Below are 22,253 nucleotides of genomic sequence, written 5' to 3' on the forward strand. Positions count from 1 at the left end.
TCCAGCCAGGAATCCGAGCTGGTGTCCATTCTTTCCCACCCTCTGAGCTGCCTGATCTTCAGCTAACGAGCAGGCAGTGCCATGGCTTTCCTGGCTGCTCTGTGTGGAGAGTGGCAGCTCCTGTGGCCCTGCCAGACCTTCCCTGCTTGAAAAACAGAGTTTTGAGTGGGAAGCCCCATGGCCTCTCCCATTTTGTTGCTGTTTGGGAAAGCCTTTGGGGCATGAGGAGCACTGGGGATGTTTGCAGAGCGAGGAGCCAGGCTGGGCTGGACCTGCTGGGCTGACGTGTGTGCACCTCTAAAGACAAGTCCAGGGTCAGTTAACAGTTGTTTTCTTGGAAATATAAAATAAAAAAGCAGCTGTGTTGCTCAGCCTTTTGCTGCTAAAGGTCGTTGGTCACCTGGAGAGCAGTCTGGGATCCACTGCTGTGTGTTCCTGTGGGCAGCCCAGGGCTGGGGCACTCTGACCTTTCCAGGAAAGCTGCAGAAAGCCAAATAACAAATGTCCCCACGCTGCAGGTTGGGAAATTTTGGAAGGGATTATTCATCTCTTAAGATGACCTCTGGAAAAGGTATTAGTTGTGTAATTGATCAGTCAGGCATGGCTTTGGGGATTAGCTGATTTTTTACATGTGCCAAATACAAATCACTGATGCTCGGGAAAAAAAAAGAGAAGTGGTTGTAGCTGGAGAGTGACTGCAGAAATTCCACGGTGGCATTCCGTATTTATTTGCTCTCAACAATTTCCAGATCAAATTGGCTCAGGGAAAAGTCAAAATTATTTCCCCTCTAACTGCTGCCTCTGTAAACTCAGCCTCAGATCTGAGGAAATCAGACCGTGCGGATCCTGCCTTCTGCATCATAACCAGTAATAAAGATTTTGCTGGTGGAGCTGAGCTGACAGTTTTGCTGATGATGGATGGAGCCAAACAGGCTGCTCCTTGCTGCACTCCTGGCTCTCACAGGTGGGGAGCAGTGGGGACACAGGGAAGAACATTTCTTTCAAGTATTTTTACACCAACCAGTGCTTGAGGACAACCACTGGAACCAGGCAGAGCAGAAAGTTCATCATTAAATACTTCCAGCTCAGTCATGGGCTGTGAGAAAAATGTGAACAGGGGGAGAGATTTACTCATTTTTCTTCTCTTTTTTTTGGGTGCAAAAGGCACGTTTCCATGCCTGAGGTGTGGGAATGCATCGTGCCTGAACCTGGCAGTGCCTTTTGTCCCTTTCAAATGAGGGAATGTGTCACATGCAGGCAGGGATTGTCCCCTTGGGTCTGACACCCGCGTTCATTTCCTCTGGATTAATGACAGCAAAGCCTGTTTGTTTCACAGTGCAGTTCTCTTCATCCTGGCTTTTCCTCCCATCTCCACCTCTGCCTGCTCACCTGGCTGTCGCCTGTCCTGTTCTAACACAGCTCTAAAGATGTATTTGCTCTCCAAATTCAGCCCCCGGGGGGAAGAGGCACCAACTCACACAGTTACCCTGCATCACTCTGCACATCAGCAGGTGGATCAGTCTTTGGAACACAAATATCTTGACAGTTTATCACTAAAAGGTAATTAGCAGGAGACAGGAATGTTATCAGGAGCTCAGCCTCTGCTGGAAGCCCCTTGGTGTTGGCTGCTGAGTTCTCTTTGTGTGGTTTTGGACTGTTGTGACTGCAGTGAAAAAACTGCCCGTTTTTGGGGCAGGGCTGGGGAAATGGTGCAGGTTCTCCTGAATTTTTTTTGCCACAGCCCTGACCCCTGCCAGGAGAGCTCTCAGCTCTGGTGCTGGTTGCCTCTGGTACACCTGTGTGGGTTTGGGTGGTCTCCTGGAGCTCACAGGTGCCCTGCTGTGGGCTGGAATCACCAGTTTGCCAAGAGCAGGGCTCTCAGGCTGAGCTGGGCTGTGAATTGGTCATCTCTGACCATCTCCTTTCTACAGCCGGCAGCAAAAAGATGTCAGGCCTCTTCTTTTGCCTGCACTGTGCAACTTTCTGCCCATCCATTCGGAGCAGACGCCTGCCAGTGCTGCAGGCTGGGGCTGAGCAGCGCTCCAGGCCAGCCGTTCATCCGCCCGTGGTTCCGTACGTGAGGAGCACCACGCACAGCTCAGCTGGGGCTGCTCCTCCCGTGCCCATCTCCTCTCTGAGGCGCGTGGGGAGGCTCTGATCCTGTGTGCCGGGCAGATGGAAAGCCAGGCACTTCCACCAGGCTGGTTCTGGCTGCTGGGGGTAAGGAAACCAGTTCTCTGTAAAATATTTACTGTGGTGCAGTGGAATTATGATCTCAAACCAGTCAGATGTGCTGTGATTGTAATTCTTTCTCTGGGGTAGACATACCTCTGCAAGAGAGAATTTCTCTGCAGTTTGAAGCACAGGCTGGCTCCAGCCTTGCTGGAATTTTCCTTTGCTCCACACTCCTCATGCATCTATTTACTGAACCTGTGAAAGGGGTACTGTAGTGTAAATCCCACAAATGGTGCATGCAGTGGGTTTTTGCTTCAGTAGCCTCCGGTGGATTCACGCAGACAGAATTTAGACCTGACTTCGAGCCTGTTTTAGCTGTAGGGGATACAGTTAATTGACTAAAAATGTATTTGTTCTGCTGGTAGAGTGCAGAGGCACAGGATCTGAGCGTGCTGTGATCAGTGCTGCAGAGCTGTTTGCCTCGGTGATACCTCAGAGCTCTGACCCAGCTCTCCCGAGCTGAGGGCACTCTGGAATTTGGGAGTGCTCTGCAATTTGCAGTCATTTGCTCTTCTCTGCCCAAGTCTAGCGGTGAAAGCACTTGTTCCACAACAACTAAATTTGATGCTAGACTGGTTTCTGAACTGCCACTTGCAGCCAGCACACGGCTCCAGCTCTGCAGAGTTGTTGGCGGGCGGGTGATGAGTGACTGCGAGTGCTGGGCGTGGGGAAATGCCTTTCGAGGATGCCCACAGATGTGCTGCTGAAGGACCTGCACTCTCCTGAATCGCTTCAGGAAATGCACACCGGCTCCTTGGAATTCTTTGGATGGGAGGATGGGGTCAGGGCAGGGGGATGGAGCCTGGCTGTGAGCTGTCAGCAGCATCCTGCTGGAACCTCCCTGCTCCTCCATCAGGCTGGGGCCTGAGCACATCCAGGTCTTCAAATATTTACTGAAAAGCAGTCACCTGCATTAAGATTCCATCTTCCCAGCCAAAATTTTTATGGACTCATGATTAACTTTTAATCAATGATTAAATCTGCCCCTTAATGGGAGGAAGATTTCCGTGCGAAGCGTTCTTTCCTTTGGTTCTGTGCGCAAGGCTTCGCCAGATGAGGCTAATCCATCATGTTTGGTTTACTCTGGGATTCTGTTATTGTACAGATTGTTTGTCATTTTCACGTTTTTGAATACGTTCTCCAGTATTGAAAACAATTCAGATTTTAGATGGGGCAGCTGAGAGGGAGAAAGGGAAATGTACCTTAGCACTAAATGAGAGACTGACCTGAATATAAAACTGACATGGAGCTGTCAGAAGGAGAAGGCAGGAAGGAAAATTCACTCCAGTGGTGGCAAGAGGAGATCTTGGTGGTGGGAGCATTCTGATTTTTAAACTTAAGGAAGAGGCGACATTTACATTCCCCAGAAAAATGCTTTTCAGTGGATGCTGTGAGTGGATTTGGCGTGAGGAGCACACGCTGCCATGATTGCTGTCTTTACTCTGGGTCCCCTGGCGCTTGAGTTCATCATCTGACACCACATTTTGGAAGGGCTCCAGAGGAGCTGTCGTGGGCAGTGGTGTCTGTGAGCTGCACATAATGTGAGGGCTTTGTGCACCATGCACCCAGAGCATGGCAGGAGACAGGGCACGCTGGGAGCTGTGCTGGAGCACTGGATAATGAACACCCCCTCTTCCTGGGACAGGATGGTGCTCGTTTGTACCCTGGCTAACGGGGCAGAGCACCCTCTGGTAATTAAAGCAGGACACTTGGTGTTCTGTTCCTGAGGGCAGATCCATGGGGACACGCTGGTAAATCCCTAATCCAGCAGGAAAATGAGCAGCAGAGCTGTTCCTCCTGGGCACTCCAGGAGGACACTGGAGCGTGAGTAAAGCACGAGGCTGCACTAAACTGAAGTGACTGCTGTGCTTCCCTCCTGCCTCTCCTGCTGCTGACACTGCAGAGTCCCCTGTGGGAGTGAGTGCGGAGTCCAAGGAGGGATCTCCAGTGGCTTTGGAAAGGGGAATTGCGTTCCTGAGGCTTCTTCCCTGGGCTGGAAGGTAACACAGTGCAGCTTTCTAGGAACGGGAGCCCTACGTGCTGGAACCTCCTCAGAGCCATCAGACAGCGTGGGGCTTCCCATCCTTGTGTCCCTCTGTGTCCCCTGCGTGAGCCACAGGCCCCCATCCTGACCCCGGTGCCTGTTCCTCGGTGGGGCAGCAGGAGCCCTGCACTGCCCCCTCCGTGGGGCACCCTGGGGGTCTCCCCTGCTGGCAGCTGGCACTGAACTTTGCTGTCTCTGTGACCTCTCCCCTCTGTCAAAGCCAATTTTCCAGCTCAGGAGGGACCGGGGAGGACGGGCAGGCGACAGCGGAGCAGAAAACGGTTCCTGGGTTTATTTGAGCTAATTGTTCTAAAGGCTGGGATTGAGTGGGAGCCAGGAGCTCATTAGTTCTAATCTGGCCTCCAATACTTGCCTTGCGTGGCCCTAGAGCTGCTGTTAGATTTCCTCTCTTAGATATTGCAGGAATAAGGCTGCAAAGAATATTAAATGCAAGAGATGGAGCAATCCTGCAGCATCTCGTGCCAGCAGCGCTAGCACAGGATGATGATATACAGTGAGTGTTCCTCCTAGAGAGTGTCCCTTCCCTTCAGAGGGACTCGGTGACGGAGCTCCTGCTGATTTATGGAGCAGGATGGCTCTGCAGACTGTCTGTGCTGAGAATTGGAGCCGTGTTAGCAACGTCCAGCAGCCGTGTTTAAAGCAGGGCTCTTGCTCTAATTGTGTTAACATGATTTCCCTGGGCAGGGAGGGAAGTGCAGAACCGTGTACTTTGAGAAGTAACAAAGGATAATTATAAAATAATCGTGTTTCATCCATCCCGAAACCCTCCTGCTGCCTGGGTTAGCCAGCAGGATAAAATACAAATAAAATGCTTCCAGTGGAGAAGGGGTGTTTCTGGCCCTCCTTCCACATGAGCTTCAGTTTTCTGTGGAGTTTTCTAGGAAGGACGCCTATCTATGTTGGAATGCAGTGCTGATGAACCCAAACAAACCCTTGGCTGATTCCTGGTGCTGTTTTGGCTTTCCTGAAGGCCTTTCTGCAGCACCAAGACCCTGTCAGGATTGCTGAACCACCATGGCTGGGTTTGATTATTTTATCTCTCAGAGGTTTGTGCTGCTGAGCCCAAACAAGAACACCGTTGCTGCTGGCTGTGGCTCTGCCCACCCTCACTGGTGGCTGCAAAATAATTCAAAGGTTGATTTCAGCCCTGGCTGGCATAGGACGAAGCCACAGGCAGCTCTCTTCTCTTGGTTCTTCCATTTCTGGCTTTCAAAGGCTTAAATCAAGTTGTGAGTTGAGTGCCAGGGTGGGATTTGGTGAGTGCAGGCTTGTTCCTTAGGCCTGAGCATTCTGTGGGTGCCACTTGCACACTGACTGGAGTCTGTGAGCAAGGAGCTGCCTCCTGCCTGTAATTCTGATCAACCTTTATGGCCGTTTTCTGTAGTTTATTACGCGGATCCCCGACGCTGCCATTCCCTGCTTTATTCTGTCAGCAGCCCATTAGTCACTGCCGTGTGATGGCAGTGCTGGAGCAGTGCCAGGGCCAGCCTTGATCCCTCTGGGGATGGGAGGTCAGGCCCAGGGAGAGCCAGGTCCCTCCATCGTGCCAGCTGAATCCTAACACTGTTCTCACATCCACCCACCAACCTCATTTTCATCCGGGACCCGGTGTTTGTAACCTGGTTTGTAATGATTTATTGTGGGCTCTGGCACTCTTGGAAGGGTTTATCAGCCTCTGGCTAATAAATTTGCTACTGTGGTCCAAGAATTTCTTGCACCACTTTTGTAAGGTGACAGCTCTGCCACGTGGCTCTAGGAAGGCTCTGAGTGAGTTTCTCGTGTCTGTTATTAGCTATTACCTGTGATAAATTATTGGACTAATCTTAGCTGACTACTTAATACTTGAGAATTGCTCCGTTCCTCTCTTCAGAAGTTCCAATCACGAGGAACTCTGGAAAAGGGAGAGGACAGCAGTGCTCCAATCTGTCCCTCTGAGCAAGGACTACAAAGACAGATGGGGAGCAGGTGAACCAGCAAGAAATCATTAAACTAAACTCATCCTCCCAGATCTCTCCTGCTAAGCCATCCAAGTGTGAGATGAAGCACAAGGTGTGCTGGCAGTCCTCAGCCTCCTTCTTTCTTCTGTTCCAGCATTTGGACTGAGACAAAGCCAGTTTCCAAACAGATGTTCCTCCTGCTCCCTAAACCCGTTCTCACAGTGCAGAACAGGAGTGATGCAGGATGACTCTCGGCCTGTATTTACATTTTTCCTTCCCTTCTCCCTTTCCTTCAGTTCTCCCATCTGCTTCTGCTGTGTTTTGGGCCCCTGAGCCATCCATGTGTCAGAAGCAATTCACACCTTGTGGGCGCTGGGGAGAGGCAGCTCAGCTGCTGGGCCTGCAGAGGGGAGTGAGGCTGAAATGGGGAGAGGGAGAGGGAGCCGAGCCTCTGGGGGAGCCTGGCACGGGGCTGCTCCTTTTGTGTCCTTCTGTGCTGGGTGTGGGGCTGATCCTCCCTTTCTGTCTCTGAGAATGCTTTGGGAACCTTCCCTTGGCTGAAGGGAGCTCCTGGCTGTGCAGCCTGGGCTGCTGGGCTGGGAGCCCCCCAGAAGGTCTGGTGCCCCCATCCCGATCTCCATCCCCCCAGGATGGGCAGGGAGCTCCTGCTCTGGGCAGGGAGGCGTGGGATGGCTCCCTGGCAGATGTGCTCACAGATGCTCTGGAGCCTGCTTGCTCTGCCCAGCCCGCTGAGGATTCCTGCCATGCTCCCCCATCCAGGGCTCGGGAGCACAAAGCCTCCTCTCCTCTCTCCTCTCTCCTCTCGTTTTGTTTCTTTTCATTATTGATCTGTTTGACATTTGTCCTACAGGCTGTCAAACAGACAGGCCCAATACGTTCTAAAGGCTTGGTTTTTCTTTCTTTATTTCCTTGAAAAATAAAAGCAAAATATTTCCACACCTTTTCCTTTTCTTCCTTCTCCTTGCAGCATTTTGGGTTACTTATGGCTACAGCTCCTTCTGAGCATCCCCTTGGGCTGTGGCTCTCCAGAAATGAGAATTCTGTGCAGATGGTATCCGTAGGGGAAAGGAAAAAAACCTTCCCTTGGCATAATGCAGGTCTGTAAAAACAATCCTGCTTGGTGTTTGTGTTTCCATCCGCCTTCCCCTTCAGCGTGGGGGGATTCTGGAGAGGAGCTGATGGATTCTGCCTGGCTGCTCAGCTGTTGCTCATGCTCACCTGGACTGCTGGGCTCTTTCAAGGAGAATTTGTAGTCTGTGTGTAATTAGGGATTTACGGAGCCCGTGTGCTGGACATGCTTGAAGGGAAGCAGCTGAAATGGAAGAGCCCTCAAGGCAGCCTGCAGGAATGAGACAGTGCCCAAAATCTTAGGAGCTCAGGGAATTTCCTGTGTGGTTTGTGCTGCAGGCTCAAAACCCAGGAGGGGACTCGGAGGTGACATTTGAAGGAGCATCATTGCTAGGGAACTCATTTTCCCCACGTTCTTTCCTTCAAGTGTGCTGGAATGCAATAGCAGTCGCTAAGGCAAGCCAGACTGTCCAGCCTGGAGTGAAATGGACTTGAAAAAATGCAAATAGCACTGTCACACAGTGGGTGCTGGTGGCTTTCTGGTCCTCCTGCTGTCCTGTGTGCCTGCAGCCTGGCAGCAGCTCAGCAATTGTGTTTGACCCTCAGATTTACCAGGGTCAGCTCCCCTGGCCAGGTGCAAGCTGGATCTCAGGGATTGCCTCTTGCTGCCGTCTTCCTACACCCAGTGACAGCAGTGCCTGAGTGGTGACAAGCTCAGGACAGGAATATTTATTGTGTTCATTGCTGGGGTGGCTGTGCAGTGCCAGCCTGGCCGTGCTCTGGAATATCCCGAGTCTGATCAGCTCTAGGGGCTCTCAGGGACACAAAGCTGAGGTGTCAGGGTGGCCAGGAACACAAATCCTGTTTGTTGCCATCAGAATTTTCGCCAAGCTTTGATTCCGGAGGGAAGAGGAGGCTGCAGTTTCCCTCATCTCTCCACTAAATCACCCCGTGCTTTGGTCTAGACTTGCAAATTTGTTCTCAAAACCATTGTCAGCCTCTTCCAGGCCAGCATCTCATTACAGAGCTAACTGCAAAATCAACTGCTCTTGCTGACATGTTTCCTGATTTAGATGCAGCTGGATCCAGCTGGGGTTTAGTGCCTCAGATAGCCCTAGAAGGGTTTTATTTTTTTCTCCTCTTGACACGGTTAAATCTAGTTGCATTAGGAATTTAATTAGGTGTTAGTTTAATTGTGGTTTGAGCTGTTTTCTCCCATTCAGCTTTCCTAGCAGGGACTGAGTCAGGGAGACTCTTGAGTTCTATTTCTGTCCTTGCCGCTAACACTGACAACCTTGGGCTGCTCTGTGCTGGGCTTTTTTCTGTCCTCCCAGTGCCTCTAGTCCTGCTTTTCCCTGGCTGTGGTGGGCAGGGAGTGCTTGGCTCTGCAGGTCTGTGCTGGAGAACTCACAGTGACCTGGCTGTTGGGAACAGCAAGGAGAGCTTAAAACTTATTTTTTTCATATTGTGACTCTCTGGAAATTGATTTCTGACTTCCTAAAGAATTCCCCCATTGTTCCAGTGATGGAGATCAGCTTTCTGAGCAATGTCTTTGGCTGTTGTGCAAGAGAGGGTGAGCTGTGGTAGCAGCTGATGGCAGAAAAATCCACCCATGCAGCTTTGAGGAGTTTGCCAGAAAGAAATTGAAGCAAAGCCCCACTCACCTGTTGCTGGAATTGCTCCCTTACATTTACTTCCAGATAAAGCTGCCTGTAGCAAGCAATTCCTCCGTCTGCCATCTCCCTCTGAACTCTCAGCTGATGTGTTTGCAGGCAGGAGCTGACAGCGATGGAAATTTTGGGTGAGAATCCTCCAGGAAGAGTGGAGCCCCAGGGAGGAGTTCTGTGCCCAGGCTGCTGCTTTAGGTGTGGAAAATGAGCCTTTAGCTCGTGTTTAAGGAGAACCTGAGCAGAACAGTGGCAGGTGTCAGAAAGGTGAGACTTTCCTGAGCTTTGGGGGCCATTCCAAAGGGCGTGTTTGGAGAAATCTGCTTTTCAGGGAGCTGCTTGGTGACAGGAGCCAGCCCTGTGCTGTCTGGGGGGCCAGTCAGCCTGGAAAGGGTGAAATCCCAGTGCTCCAGGGACACCTTCCTCTATCCCAGGCTGCCCCAAGCCCTGTCCCACCTGGCCTTGGGCATTTCCAGGGATGCAGGGGCAGCCACAGCTGCTCTGGGCACCCTGGTGGACCAAGTGTGCTCAGGCTCACAGCGCCCCGTTGACTCTGGACTTTGTTGTGCCCCATTCCCTCTGGACATTGCTGTGCCCAGTTCCCTCTGGAGATTTCTGTATCCAGTGCCCTCTGGGTATTTCCACCTGCCCAGGCTCAGGGAGGAAAGGGCTGAGTGTGTTTTAGCTGGAGGAGCTGAGGAGCAGTGGAAGCTGCCCAGAGGATGTGTCAGTCACCGGTGGAGAGGAGAGAGCTGGAGCTGGAGTTGGCTTTCCTGGCTCCTGGTTTTCTCCTGGCTTTCCTTTGGAGTGACAGGCTCAGGCTTTACCCCTGTGCCATCAGTTAAAAGGATGAGTTTGATTTGAAGCGGGAGGAGAGAGGGGATGTTGGTTTACCACATCCCAAGGTGCTGGCAGCGTTTGAGGGCCCATGGAATGGGAATCTCTGCAGTTCCTGAGTGCTCCATTCCAGCAGGAGAGAACATGGCTGCTGGAAAACAGGCAGGTGAGCCAGCGTGCCTCTAAACCGCTGGAGTTCCTGTTGGGATCTATTGGATTTCCTGTAATCTTTAATTATAAAGCATAATTACTTTAGGATGGATTATCAATGTTGGTGTCCGTCTGCGGGAGTTGCTTGGTAACGTCCCTGGAGCTGCAGCTCCTCCTGCTCTGCACTTCCAGGCTTTTAGAGGCAGCCAGAGGGAGGCTCTGGATATCAGTGTCTGCCTAAATGGAACATCTCCCTGCACTGGAGTGAGCTCACAGCCTTTTTGTTATCATTTTGCTGTTACATAAAAGCATTACCGAGGACACAGGCCCAGAGAAGTAACCTGAGAAGTTGCTCAGCTTTCTATTAAATGCTTTCAAATGAATTCCAGCCTTTTTATAGCATTCTGCCCTGCTGTTTGCCTGGGTATTTATATCTCCATGTGATAATACTAAAGGCAGCAACACAAAATAAACATGATGCTGTTTCATTACCTTTTCTGCAGATCCTGAATTATACAGGTTTATGCAAGTCTGATAAGGGAAAATGCATCCATTATTCCAAACAGAAATGAGTTATCCCAGTGTGTTCAGCAGACTTCTTCCTACAAGACTGACAGTTCTTCTTTTCCTTTCTTTCTTCTCATCTGGCAAATTATGTTTTACACAGGAGGGGGAAATAAATGGCATTATTGCAGCTTAAAGACCCAAAGTGGCACAGAGCTACTGCAGGGCAAGGAGGTTAAAGGTGGGTTAAAAGTAGCACTGGTCCTACTTTGGAAACTGTCAGCACAAATAATCTGCTTCCAGCTGCAGGAAAAGGAAGAGAGGTGGGGAAAAAACAAGTTAGGAATACAATGGGGAAAGAAATATTAAAATTACACTCACCCCCGTGCCCTCCTTTTTCTTTTTTTTTATCTCAAACTGGAAATTTCTTTGATGTTTTGTAGGGCAGTGTTTGAAGGGAAGTTGAAGGAAGGAGGCTAAAGAGCCACGGAAGTGGTTATCTTGTGAAGATAATGGCTTAGTGCAATGTTCCTTGGAAGTGCTTGAGAGGGGCTGATTGGTTTCTGTATTTAGAGTTCATCTTTTAAGCATTTACTAATTACCCACTCTAGATGGATAAAACTAATCAAATAGCTGTTTGGGAATGCTCTGCCTTTGGAAACCTTCCCTGTTAACAAAAGGAGGGCAAGTGATGGTGGGGTTGCTTTTTCTTCTTCTTTTCCCCTCTCATCCCTCTGCTTTCTGCAAGTCCATAAACCCAGAGATTTGGAGTGGTTGAGTTATTAAATGTGCTAAAGATTCGCACATCTCTTCAAAGTGAAAACACTTTCTTGGTCAAGTTTTCATCCCGAGACCCATTTCCTCATTGCCTGGAGCACAGCATCCTCCAAATGCTTTTTGTTCTGCTGCTGCCTCTGTGAAACACAGGTGGGCTTGAAAGCCAGGTCCTTTCTGGGTTTGGATGGAGCCAAGCACAGGAAAAGATAGGGATCTGAATGGTTTCCAGAGGTCAGTTTTGTCATTCCTAGTTGAGTTTAATGCAGACATGTCTGGCTGGGCAGCTGAAACTCTCCAAAGTAACAAGTGACTTACAGGTGAAAGGAAAGAAAGAGCAATCTGACAAATTAAGTTATAAATTTGGAAGTCTCTGCTATAAATCAGCTGAGACCCAGAGTGCTTAGAACACCAGGCCCAAATAGATAATTGTCTGTTAGGTGGCAGATGGCTCACTGGTGAGAACAAAATCTGAAATTATGGATCTATTTCCATAATTTTTGTGGTTCCGGTGCCATTTTTCAAATGCAAAATGGCACAATGTTAACACTGATGTATTGTAATGTGTCAGGACCAGAATTCATAAAATATTCACTTCTAATTCTGGTGGCTCATCAGAAATGAGCCTGGAGCAGGCTCACCACACGCATTCCCTTCCCTCCTGCACCTCCATCCCTTCCCTCCCAGCCTGGAATTTGGAATCTCTGCTCAGAGGAAGCTGCTGTGAGTGTGGAGCCCCCACTTTCAGGACCTTGCTGCATCCCTCCAGTGCTTTGGAAGCTGAGGTGCTAAATTTGGGCTGGAGAGGCAGCTGCAGCGAGCCAGAAGGGGCAGGGTGGTGCAGATGCTTTTTTGGCTCTTCCCCTTTTCCAGTTGCTGCTTTTTGGAGCTGTTGGTGGAGAGAGGCAAGCTCTGGGATGCTGGGAGATGAAAAGCTGCCACACTCTGCATCCTGCCTCCCAAATGTGCAGGGTGTAAGGGCAGGCAGCACGGTGTGCTTCCCCTAAAGGGAGCCTGGCAGCTCCAGGAGGCAGCACCGCCATCCCCTGATGGTCAGCTCAGGGCTGGACAGAGTTGGGGACAGAAATTTGTGCTGGGGAACTGCTGACAGCAGTGTGACAAAGGCAGGTGAGGGATGCACGTGTTGGCTCCATCAGCACTCGGAGCCCTGGGGGAAGTGGGGCTCTTTGGGGAGCCTCGGGCTGTCCCTCAGGAAAAGAGGAGATTTTCCCTGTGGGAGATGAGGCTGAAGGGAAGCCTGGGTGGTTTTCATGCCCTCATGGGGGTGTCTGCAGGCTCTGGTGCCAGGGAGCTGTGCCAGCACAGCTGGGGTCACCCTGCACCTTCTGCAGTGGAGGGAAGGAAATAACTGAAAATTTCATACTCAGCTGAAATGAGGCTGACTCAGAATGACAGCGTTAGGAGTTTCAGGGAACAGAGCAGAATCATTTCCACATCCTCTGCGTGTCCAGGCTCCCTGTGTGCCAGCAGGGTGGGTCCCCCTTCCTCAGCTCTGGTTGAGAGGAGCCCAGGAGGTGCCTGGCTGTTTCCTTTCAGTGCAGGAGCCCTGCTGTGGGAATGCTGCCTTGACAAACACCATCCTTCCTGCTGCCAGCTTCAGCAGCAAGCTCTGACACACAGAATGGCTCTGCATTGCCCAGAGAGAGGCCAGAGCTCCTCAGAGATTCACCCTGTAATGTTCATGGGGAATGAGAGCTTCCCATTTAGAGCCTGCTGCCACTGGAAAAAAAAAAAATCAAAAAAGAGATTTGGCAAAAGTAAAGTGAATACCCCGAGTCATATGCCTGGGACATGTTTGAGTGCATTTTGTGGAGGGGTTCTTCCCCCTGCCTGGGTCATTATTTAGTTTCTTCAGCAGAGCTCTCCACTGACTAATTCATCCCACACTGAGTTTTTAAACCCCAAATTGCCTTTATTTGTTTGTCCAGCATTCCATCTCCTGGTGGTGTTGGAGCCTGAGTGTTAGCAATCAGTTCAGCAAATGTTTATCCTCCTCCATCTGAACTGCTCCAGGAAACTTTACTTTGGAAGCTTGATGTTTGAAAAGGAGGGGGGAATCTGGGGCTGTGGCCTTTTGCTAATTAAGGAGGATACTGCCAGGGGCTTGTGATGTGGGGTTTGTGAGCACACAGCTGGAGGGAAGAGTGAGAGCTGAGATGACAGGAGGGGTTTCAGACCAAGGGAACCTGCTGGCTCTGATCCTGACCCAGAGCGGCCAGTGCTGCTGCAGACACGAGGCAGGAGTGCTCTGTGGAGGGAGGATTTCGGTTAAACTGCCATTTTCCCTCAAAAGTCTGGTCTGGGGGAAGCGTTTCAGACTTCTCTTATCTTTGTTGGAGGACATGGCTGATTCTCTGAAGCCCCTTCTTCCCCTTTGTTATCTTTTTTTTGCCAGGGATTGAATCAAAGGATGTTCAGGTCAGTGCAGTGCTGGGGCTGGAGCTGCTCAGAGCCAGGCTGGGGTTAGGAAAGGCAGCTTTATTTAAGGCACTCCTTGGAAGCTGACAAGTCCCAGTCTCTCCCAGGTGAAGAAAGGACACTTGCATGTTTAATTTGTCCTCCCAGAGGGGCAGGAGGACACAAAAAGCTGCGCTGGGATGTGTGTGTGTGTGTTGGAACTTGCACAAGCACTGCCCCGCAGCCCTCAGGGGAAGGTCAGGGTGCTGGGCCCGGGCAGGACAGCTCAAACATCCCAAAAGGAATTGTTTGAGTTGGAAGGGCTTGCTCAGAAATCACCCAGCCCCTGTGCAGAGCTCTCTGAAGAAAGCACTGTGGAGTTCTGACAGAAGGTAACAAAATGTCGTGGATTTGGTCTTTGTGAATGCCTTCTGTCAATTAACAGAGTGAAAACCTCTGTGCAGTCCCTAAGGTCAGTTCCTCCCTGTACTCAGGCACAGAGCAGCTGTGGTCTTACATTCTTAGCCTGTTTTAACAAGCATTCTGAAATACTGCTGCTCTCTGAAACGGGCTGGAAATTCAGAGATGGAGACAGCTTTCTACACATCCCACATGGTGTGCAGGGCCGTGGGGTTTTGGTGGGAGATGTGCCAGGTCCTTCCCCAGAAATGATGAGCTGGGGACTTACCCACCCTCTGGATGCAGCCCCACTCCTCGTGTTCAGTGGGAATTAAGATTTTATCATTAACCATGGGTTTAGCAGCGAGCGGGAAACTGCCGTGGATTCCCAGAGCTCAGGTTTGGAAATCCTCCCTTCTGCTGACTGTTTCCACTGCTTTTCCCCTCGCAGATGATGAAGTTTGCCTGGGATAACTACAAGCAGTATGCCCTGGGGAAGAACGAGCTGCGCCCGCTGACCAAGAACGGCCACATCGGGAACATGTTCGGTGAGTGAGCTCAGCTGGCTGCACTTCCACTTCTCCTGAGCTTTGGAAGTCACTTGTCCAGGGCAGGGAGGTGTCTGTCACAGCTTTGAGCTCGTCCCTGTCGCTGTGGGTGAGAAGCAAGGCTTTAAATCCAGGCTGGAACCTCATCCCTTCAGGCAGCTCCCAGTGCCAGCCTGGGGCACCTCTGAGTGCACAGCCAGCACCAGGCGTGCTCGGGAGCAGTGCTGAAATGAAATGTCTTTATTAAAACATGGAGCCAGCCCAGAGCTGACAATGCTGCTATTTGTCTGGGCTTGTAGGCTTCAGGACCTGACCAAATTGAGCATTTTCTCTCTCGTTTCTCCACTGTTGAGCAAGATGTGAATTCCATGAAATATTGAGTGAATCAATATTAAAAGCTCTTTATACTCTGTGCTAACTGGCTTGTATAATTTTACTCTTTAGCAGATTACCCTTTTTTATGTGAGTCACTTTCAGTGCTATTCCCCTGCTCATTCTGGTGGGATATTTGTTGTGGGTTTGGGGTGTTTTTTGGGGATATAAATTGTCTTTTTGCTGCTCTGCATTTGGAGCATTTCCCTGCCCTGCTCCCTGAGCCCCTGCCTGTGCCATGAGAGCCCTTCTTTCCCTTCCCATCCCGGGGCAATTCCTGCTGTGCAGAGGGCTCTGGGCTCCTTTCTGAGGGACCTGTGTGCAGAGGTTATCTCCTGGAGTTCTCCCCCAGCTCGGGGCTCCAGTTCCTCCCTGGGCAGGTCACCCCTGAGCTGATTGCCTCCGTGCAGAGGGTGGCACTGAGGCTCTGGAGAACACTCCCATCCTGTTTTGCACTCTGTAGGTGCCCAGGTCCTTCTCCACATCAGCTCCAGGACCTGGGGGGAGCTTTCAGCCTGTGGAGATCTGCTTTGTGTGGACCCCAGCCCTAATCCTGCTCAGCTTCGGGGGCTGAGGGGTGGAGAAGGGAACTGTGAAGGTGGAAATGGCATCAGGTGTCTCTGACAGAAGAGAAGGCTTGGGGGGACCTGATTATGGCCTTCCAGGAGCTGAAGGGAGGACGAGAAAGATGGAGAGACCATTGATGAGGGTCTGGAGTGACAGGAGTGGCTTCAGAGGGACAGAGGGCAGGCTCAGATGGGATATTAGGGACAGGTTCTGTGCTGTGGGGGTGGGGAGGCCACATCTGACTCACAGCTGGCTGTGCAGGGCTGGGCTGCAAGGAAGCCCCATTAAGCCTTGTGGAGGCTCAGGGAAGGGGTTTGGGATTGTCACAGGCTGGCTGTGAGCAGCCACTGTCCCTCTCTGCCCCGAGCACTGATTTGGGTGGGCTTGGCCTTTGCTTTGCTCTTTCAACCCCCTCCAGCAGCAGCCAGGTTCTTTTCTGGAGAATCTGCGTGGAGTTCAGAGCAAGCTGAAGCGTTTGCAGCTCTTCCACTCTGGCAAGCTTGTCAAAATTCCTCAAGGAGTGTGCCAGTAAACAGACAAAAATATTGAAAGCTTTAAAATGCATTTATCATGCTAAGACAATTGACAGTACTTATGCTTGTTTGCAGTGTGCCTGTGAGCACTCTCAAGAAAAATGCTTTGGAGCACGAGGATTTGCAGACAATTGCAGAAAAGCAGCTACACGGTACATTTCAGCCTTTTAATGGGCTTTTCCTGCTCCTGACTGTGCCTCTAAAGGAGGGCAGCAGCAGGCAATCCCTTGGTGCAGCCCTCTGTCCCTCTGGCCTCCAGAGACCCTGGGAAACGAGGACAGGGCACTGTGGCCCTGCATTGCTGCCCATTCCCCCTCCTGTCACATCAAGTGGCTTTTTATCCCAAACTCCAGCTGGAAAGGAGGCAAACTGGGTGCTCTCCAGGCTGGAAATGTCAATATTAAGCTGAGATTTTTCTGCAGCTGCTTCCATGTGGGAGGGGAGGAACCTCTTCGGGGCTATTTTTGAGTGTGTTTGTGCATGGGAAGCAATCAAGTTCCTGAAGGGTGATACATTTTGCTGTTGTGGATGTGCTGCTGCTCACTTGGAGCCTCCAGTTTGGCAGCCTCAGCCTGGGGGGAGCTGCTCTGGATCAAATATTCCCTCTAGTCCAAGTAGAAATCACAATGAGCTCTGAATTCTGCTCCTGCAGGGTGTCCTGCTTCTCCTGACAGCCAGGAGAGAGCATCCCTCCCCACCTTCTGTCCAGGTAGGAAAACTTGGATCCCCAGCCCAGTCAATCTCTGCAGAGATCCAGCCTTGGCACTTCCCAGGTGTTTCCAGCATTCCCCCTCTCCTGGACTGTGATCTGGAGACTGGTCCCACGTTCCTGCTGGAGCTCGGTGTTCTCCAGCTCCCGTTTCTCTCATCAAGCCTCTCCCACGTTTCTGGCCAGAGTTTATTTGCACAGAACTCCTGTGATTGCTGTCATTTACAATCACTGCAGCTTGAGAGCCCTTTCCTTAAACCCACAAGCTGTGCTCCTTTCATCAGCATTAATTATTCATCAGTGATGCTTGTGATCAGAAGTGCCAGGCTGAACTGCCCAGCCCATGCCCTCCAGTGGGGTGAGCACGGCGTGGGCTTTCGGATTTGGGATGATTTCCCTGGGAATGGTGCCACGGGAGTGGGCACAGTGCCCCATGAGGGTGGGGGATGATCTCTGCTGGAGCAAACCCCTCATCAGGAGGTTCCAGATGCTCCTAAAGGCTGCCCAGGGTCATCTGCAGGATTTCTCAAGGAAGAGCTGCAGCATGCCAGGCACTGATCAAGCCTGGCCCCAAACGAGCTGGTTTAGGAACATTTAAGGAAAATGGCACGGCTGAGCTTGAGGCTGAGGATGACACTGGGGATCTGCAGGTACAAATTCTGCTCCCAGTGCCGATGCAGTTATTTTAACCCCTCTCAACCCCCTCAGCACTGCTGCCTTGGGTGCTGGAGGGATTCAGTTCAGTGCTGTTTGCAGACGGTGGCTCCCTGGGAGCAGGGCTGCTGGAGAGGCCACGGCTCTGTGTCTCACAGCCCCTGAAATGCACCTGTCACCCTGAGCTCCAGAGCACTGGATTATTATTCTGCCCGCTCCCCAGCTCTGTCAGAGCCACTTATTTTTCTGACAAAATGTTTTTAAAATCCTGATAGCTTTACAGAGCTTCTGTAGCTACGGGAGAGTGAGCTGGCATCTCGTTCTGCTCGTGCATCAGCTGAATTGTCAGTTACATTTTGATTGCACAGTCTTTTAACAATGATAAGGTGAGAAGCCTGATTTTCAGATATCTCTTGAAGTGTGCAGTGCTGGCAGCAGAAGAATCTTTCTTTGACTTGTACCCCGAGCCAATTTGCTCTGAAATCAGTGACAGCAAGTAAATATGGAACCCTGCTGTGCTGTTAGGCGTTTCTCACCACCTAAATGCACGTTGGTTTATTAATTTTAGTTTAAAAATAGCAAGCCTTAACCAGGTTTCTCCCCTTTTTTTGCCTCTTTCCCCACTCGATATCATGCCTGATATCATGAGTTGCCTCGTGGCAGCCATTGCTCCTCTCAGCATATGCTGAATTTCTGCAGCACAGTGAGGCTGTGGAGCTTCAGCTGATGGCAGCCCAAGTGACAACTGTCACAGCCAGGACAGTGCCAGGCCAGCAGGAGGGGTGGCACAGCTCTGCCAAAGGACAGCAGGTGTTTGCACCTCATCCTGCGGCAGGGCTCTCGTGTTGCTCCACGTTCCATTGCCTGGTGACAGGGCCCAGGCTGGAGGAGTTCCTGGAAATCCGTGGCTGTGTTTGTGTGCTGGGCTCAGACTCTGGCCTGAGCTGTTTGCTTTGAGGACAGGAGGTCACTGGCCTCAGCTGCCTGGAAATGGGGCTGGTTTGGCTCTGAGGTTAAAAAAAGGGGATGAAAAGGCTGGGAAAGAAAAGCAGTGACCGCAGGAGTATATCCAGAGAGGCCTCTGGAAAGGACCCAGCTGATTGTCCTGAGGTCCAGAACCTTCAGGTTGTTCTGCCTGGCAAATCCCACCAGACTTTGTCACCGCCCTGTGGCACTGTGACCTGCCAGGCTCAGATCTGGATGGAGATTCCAGCAATCCCACTGGAAATCCCAGGAATCCCCAGTGGATTTAACACCCCCAAGCTCCTGTGACAGCAGTTTTTAACAGCTCTGGGGCTGCCAGCTCAGGTGCTGGACCCCAAAATCTCCACGTGCCAGGGTTAGTGCCCCCAGTCTGGCCAGCTGAGCCACACATTTCCCAAAGAGCTGCTTCCTTATCCAGGATTCAGCAGGCAGCAAACACACCCAGCTCAGCACCAACAGGAGTTGGTCTGTGAGTATATAACAGAGGTAATTGAATGAAAATATTAATTCAGCAATATCCCAGCTACCAGAAGAGAAATGGGAACCTCCAATTGTGCAATCACTTACTGCACCTTTTCTCTTCTGTCTCTGGGTCTCTCTGTGTGATCACAAAATTGCAAAACCCTGGAGAGTCCTTTTATATGATTAAAAAATAATAATAATAATCACTCTCTTAATTTCCATGCTGAATGATGCCTGCTGCCTATTGCACATGACATTGGATGCTTGGCTCCATGGGCTCTTTAAAGAGAAAAGTACCTCGTAATGAAGATGTTGCTGGAACTCTGTTGCTCCCTGGCATCATCATCTTTTTTGTCTTTTTCATGTATAATGTTCCCCAGATGGATAATTTTCAGGAGGGCATTTTGAGTTGACTTTGGCTTTTGATGTCAGTGAAATCTGCAGCAACAAACTTATTTCCTGGCAGCAGGAAGCAGGGGATCAGGATGTCCTCCAAATCCCAAACTCACTGGAGTCTGGCTGCGTCTTGGAGTGACGTTAATCCCTGTTGTGGGGTTTTTTCCCCTGTTTTGAGATCCCTCCCAAGCTAATGAATCCTTCAGGAGCTCTGTCCCCACTCCACCCTCACCTTGGCTCCTGCTGGCAGTGGTGGCTCAGACATCAGGGCTCTGCTGGACCCTAAACCCCCCTCAACAGGAGTTTAAGCTGATTACAGTGGCTCCGCTGACTTCTCAGCTTGAAATATTCACTTTAAAAGTTTAACCAGAAAAAACCCCCGATGTCTCAAGAGTGGCCTCCAAGTGAGGCCACCTTGGCATCAAACCCTGGCTCTGGGGCTGGGCAGTGACTGTTGGAAAATGTCATTTGAGCAGAGTGGGCTCATCCTGGATTTGCATCTCAGCAGAGAAAGGAGGGCAGGAAGGCAAGCGGGGTGGAGAGGCTGGGATGGGAGAGCCCAGCCGGGCACTCTGGACACCCCAGCAGCAAACTGGGCGAGCCCCACCTCATCTCCCCGGCCCCATCCATCAGCCCAGCTTCCTCCCCGGCTTCCTGAACTTTCCACTGACCCCAGACTGAGCATGGAGCTTAATGAGGCCTGGAAGTAGCAGAGGGTGCCGTGGGATTTGGCAGAAGTGCTTCGCGCAGCAGAACGGGGGAGAAGGAAACAAAACAAGAGATAGAAAAACAGCCATTAGAGCAGCAAATGGGAGCAGGAAAAGGGAGAAAATTGCGTTGAGCTGGGAGCGGAGAGGGTTCTGTGGGGCCTCTGTGGGCTGCCGAGAGAGGAACAGGCAGAGACGAGGAGGAAGCCACACGTGAGCAGCCCCGTGGCACAGCACACGGGGAACAATCAGGCTGCAGCTATTTTTTAATCCTTTTTTTCAGGCTCTGGGTGTATTTTAAAACACAGTGAGCGCGTCTTTAAGATTTTTCCTTCTTTCCTTTTAATATTTTCTTTAAGCACCCCATTATGGATGTTGCCTGCACCTCATTCTGGACACTAATTATGCGGAAATAATTGCCTAATCTTCAGAGATATTGAGCGTGTGATTAAAAGGCAGCCAGCTGAGGGTGGGTGGAGTTGGACTGCTCGCAGATCCAGCTCTGGATTAGGAGGCTTTGGTGGCAGCTCCGCAGCAAAAGCTGAGTTGGAGGCTTGGCACTTCCAGCTGGTTTGAACAAACATCCAGCACCCGCTCCGGGGAGCTGGGCACAGCTTGGGAATCACCGGGAGCTGGGGTGGGGTGGATGGGATGGGGTAAATGGGATGGGATAAATGGGATGGGATGGGATGGGATGGGATGGGATGGGATGGGATGGGATGGGATGGGATGGGATGGGATGGGATGGGATGGGATGGGATGGATGGGATAAATGGGATGGGATGGGATGGGATGGGATGGGATGGGATGGGATGGGATGGGCTTTGAGGGCCCTTGCCACCCAGAGCAGTCTGGCAGTCCCTAGGGAGGTAAATGCCACACCTGGGGCTCCTGCCTGCCCTGCTTGGGCTGGAGGTGGCTTGGGGCATGCCCAGGGCCAGGTGTCTCTGGCCACTGCTTGCAGTCAGATTCTTGGTGAGATTCTTGCCAGAATCACAGAATGAAGGTTGGAAAGGACCTTTAAATGCCAGCACTGACCCAGCCCCAGCCCTGTGTTCACCACTAACCCACATCCACACATTCCAGGGCTGGTGACTCCAGCACTTCCCTGAGCAGGCAGTTCCAATGCCTGATAACCCATTCAGGGAAGAAATCTTCCCTCTATCCAACCCAAACCTCCCCTGGCACAGCTTGAGGCCATTCCTTGTCCTGTCCCTGTTCCCTGGGGGCAGAGCCTGACCCTCTCTGGCTCCAGCTTTATTCCAGGAGGAGTTTGCAGCCACAGCCCCCCCTGCACTACCAGGAACTCCATAAAATCCAGAGCAGGTTGAGAATATTTTAAAAATACACTTTTAGCTATGCCTTTTAATGTTGGAAATAGCTTGAGACCTGTGGGTTTCTTCCCTTTATCCCTCTGTGCTTTAGCTTTCCCTTGTTTATTCAGAAGAAATAGAAACTGTACAGCAAAAGAAAACCCAAAACACTTACTTTGGTTTTAATTCTCTTGCTTTCTACTCCTGAAACTTCTGAAGAGATTAAGGAGGTTCCAAACTGGCTTTGCTGTGTTGGATTTCACATTTAGAACTTAACTGCTTTATCACATCATTTTGTGCTGCTGCTGAGGTTTCTTTCCACCCTCATTATGTATCTCATTGGATATTCTTCTGGATTAGTGTTAGATTTTGACATTTTTCTATTCACCTCCAGGAGATCATATATCAAATGGGTCCTGCTACTGAATTTCTTCCTCTGTAATTTCTCCAGGTGCTTGTTTCTGATTTTTGTTTTTATCTCTGCTGCCTTTTTGGGGGAGAGGAGTCCCTTATCTCACTTAATCAGTGGGTTTAACTTCCTCCCACAGGACATCAGCTTTCAGATTTGTCACTGCTCGGGGCTGGCTCTGTGTGCTCGGAATGCTGTGGCAGGCATTTGTCACTGCAAGACCTTTATGCCTTCACAAAGTGCTTCCTTTTAGCCTCCCAGGATTGTTCCTGTCTCTAGAGAGGATTTTTCTGGAGGTTCAAGGAAATCCCTCAGCCTTTGCTTGAGGCATCCGTGTGAAACACAGTGAGGATTTTTTTTTTTTTTTTTTGGACTGACTCAAATTGTTCCTCCTTCTTGTGATGTTTTATTCCCAGCACCACTTCTGCACCCTCACACACTTTATATGCAGCTCCAAAAGGGGAAAAAAAAAGGGAAGAAAAAGTTCAGTGGAGGAAATGGAGAGTTTCAAGAGAAAGTTGTAA

General features: G+C 50.8%; 1 protein-coding gene across 1 annotated transcript in view; it reads left to right on the forward strand.

Annotated features, from left to right (window-relative positions):
- MAN1C1 (mannosidase alpha class 1C member 1) overlaps positions 1-22,253 on the forward strand; it is a 52,190-nt gene that overhangs the window by 4,312 nt on the left and 25,625 nt on the right. Inside the window, exon 3 of the mRNA XM_038160715.1 lies at positions 14,527-14,623. Coding sequence (XP_038016643.1) covers positions 14,527-14,623 — 97 coding nt within the window. The remainder of the gene's footprint in view (positions 1-14,526; positions 14,624-22,253) is intronic.

This window comes from Motacilla alba, chromosome 23 (assembly GCF_015832195.1).
Source record: "Motacilla alba alba isolate MOTALB_02 chromosome 23, Motacilla_alba_V1.0_pri, whole genome shotgun sequence".
Lineage (NCBI taxonomy): Eukaryota > Metazoa > Chordata > Aves > Passeriformes > Motacillidae > Motacilla > Motacilla alba.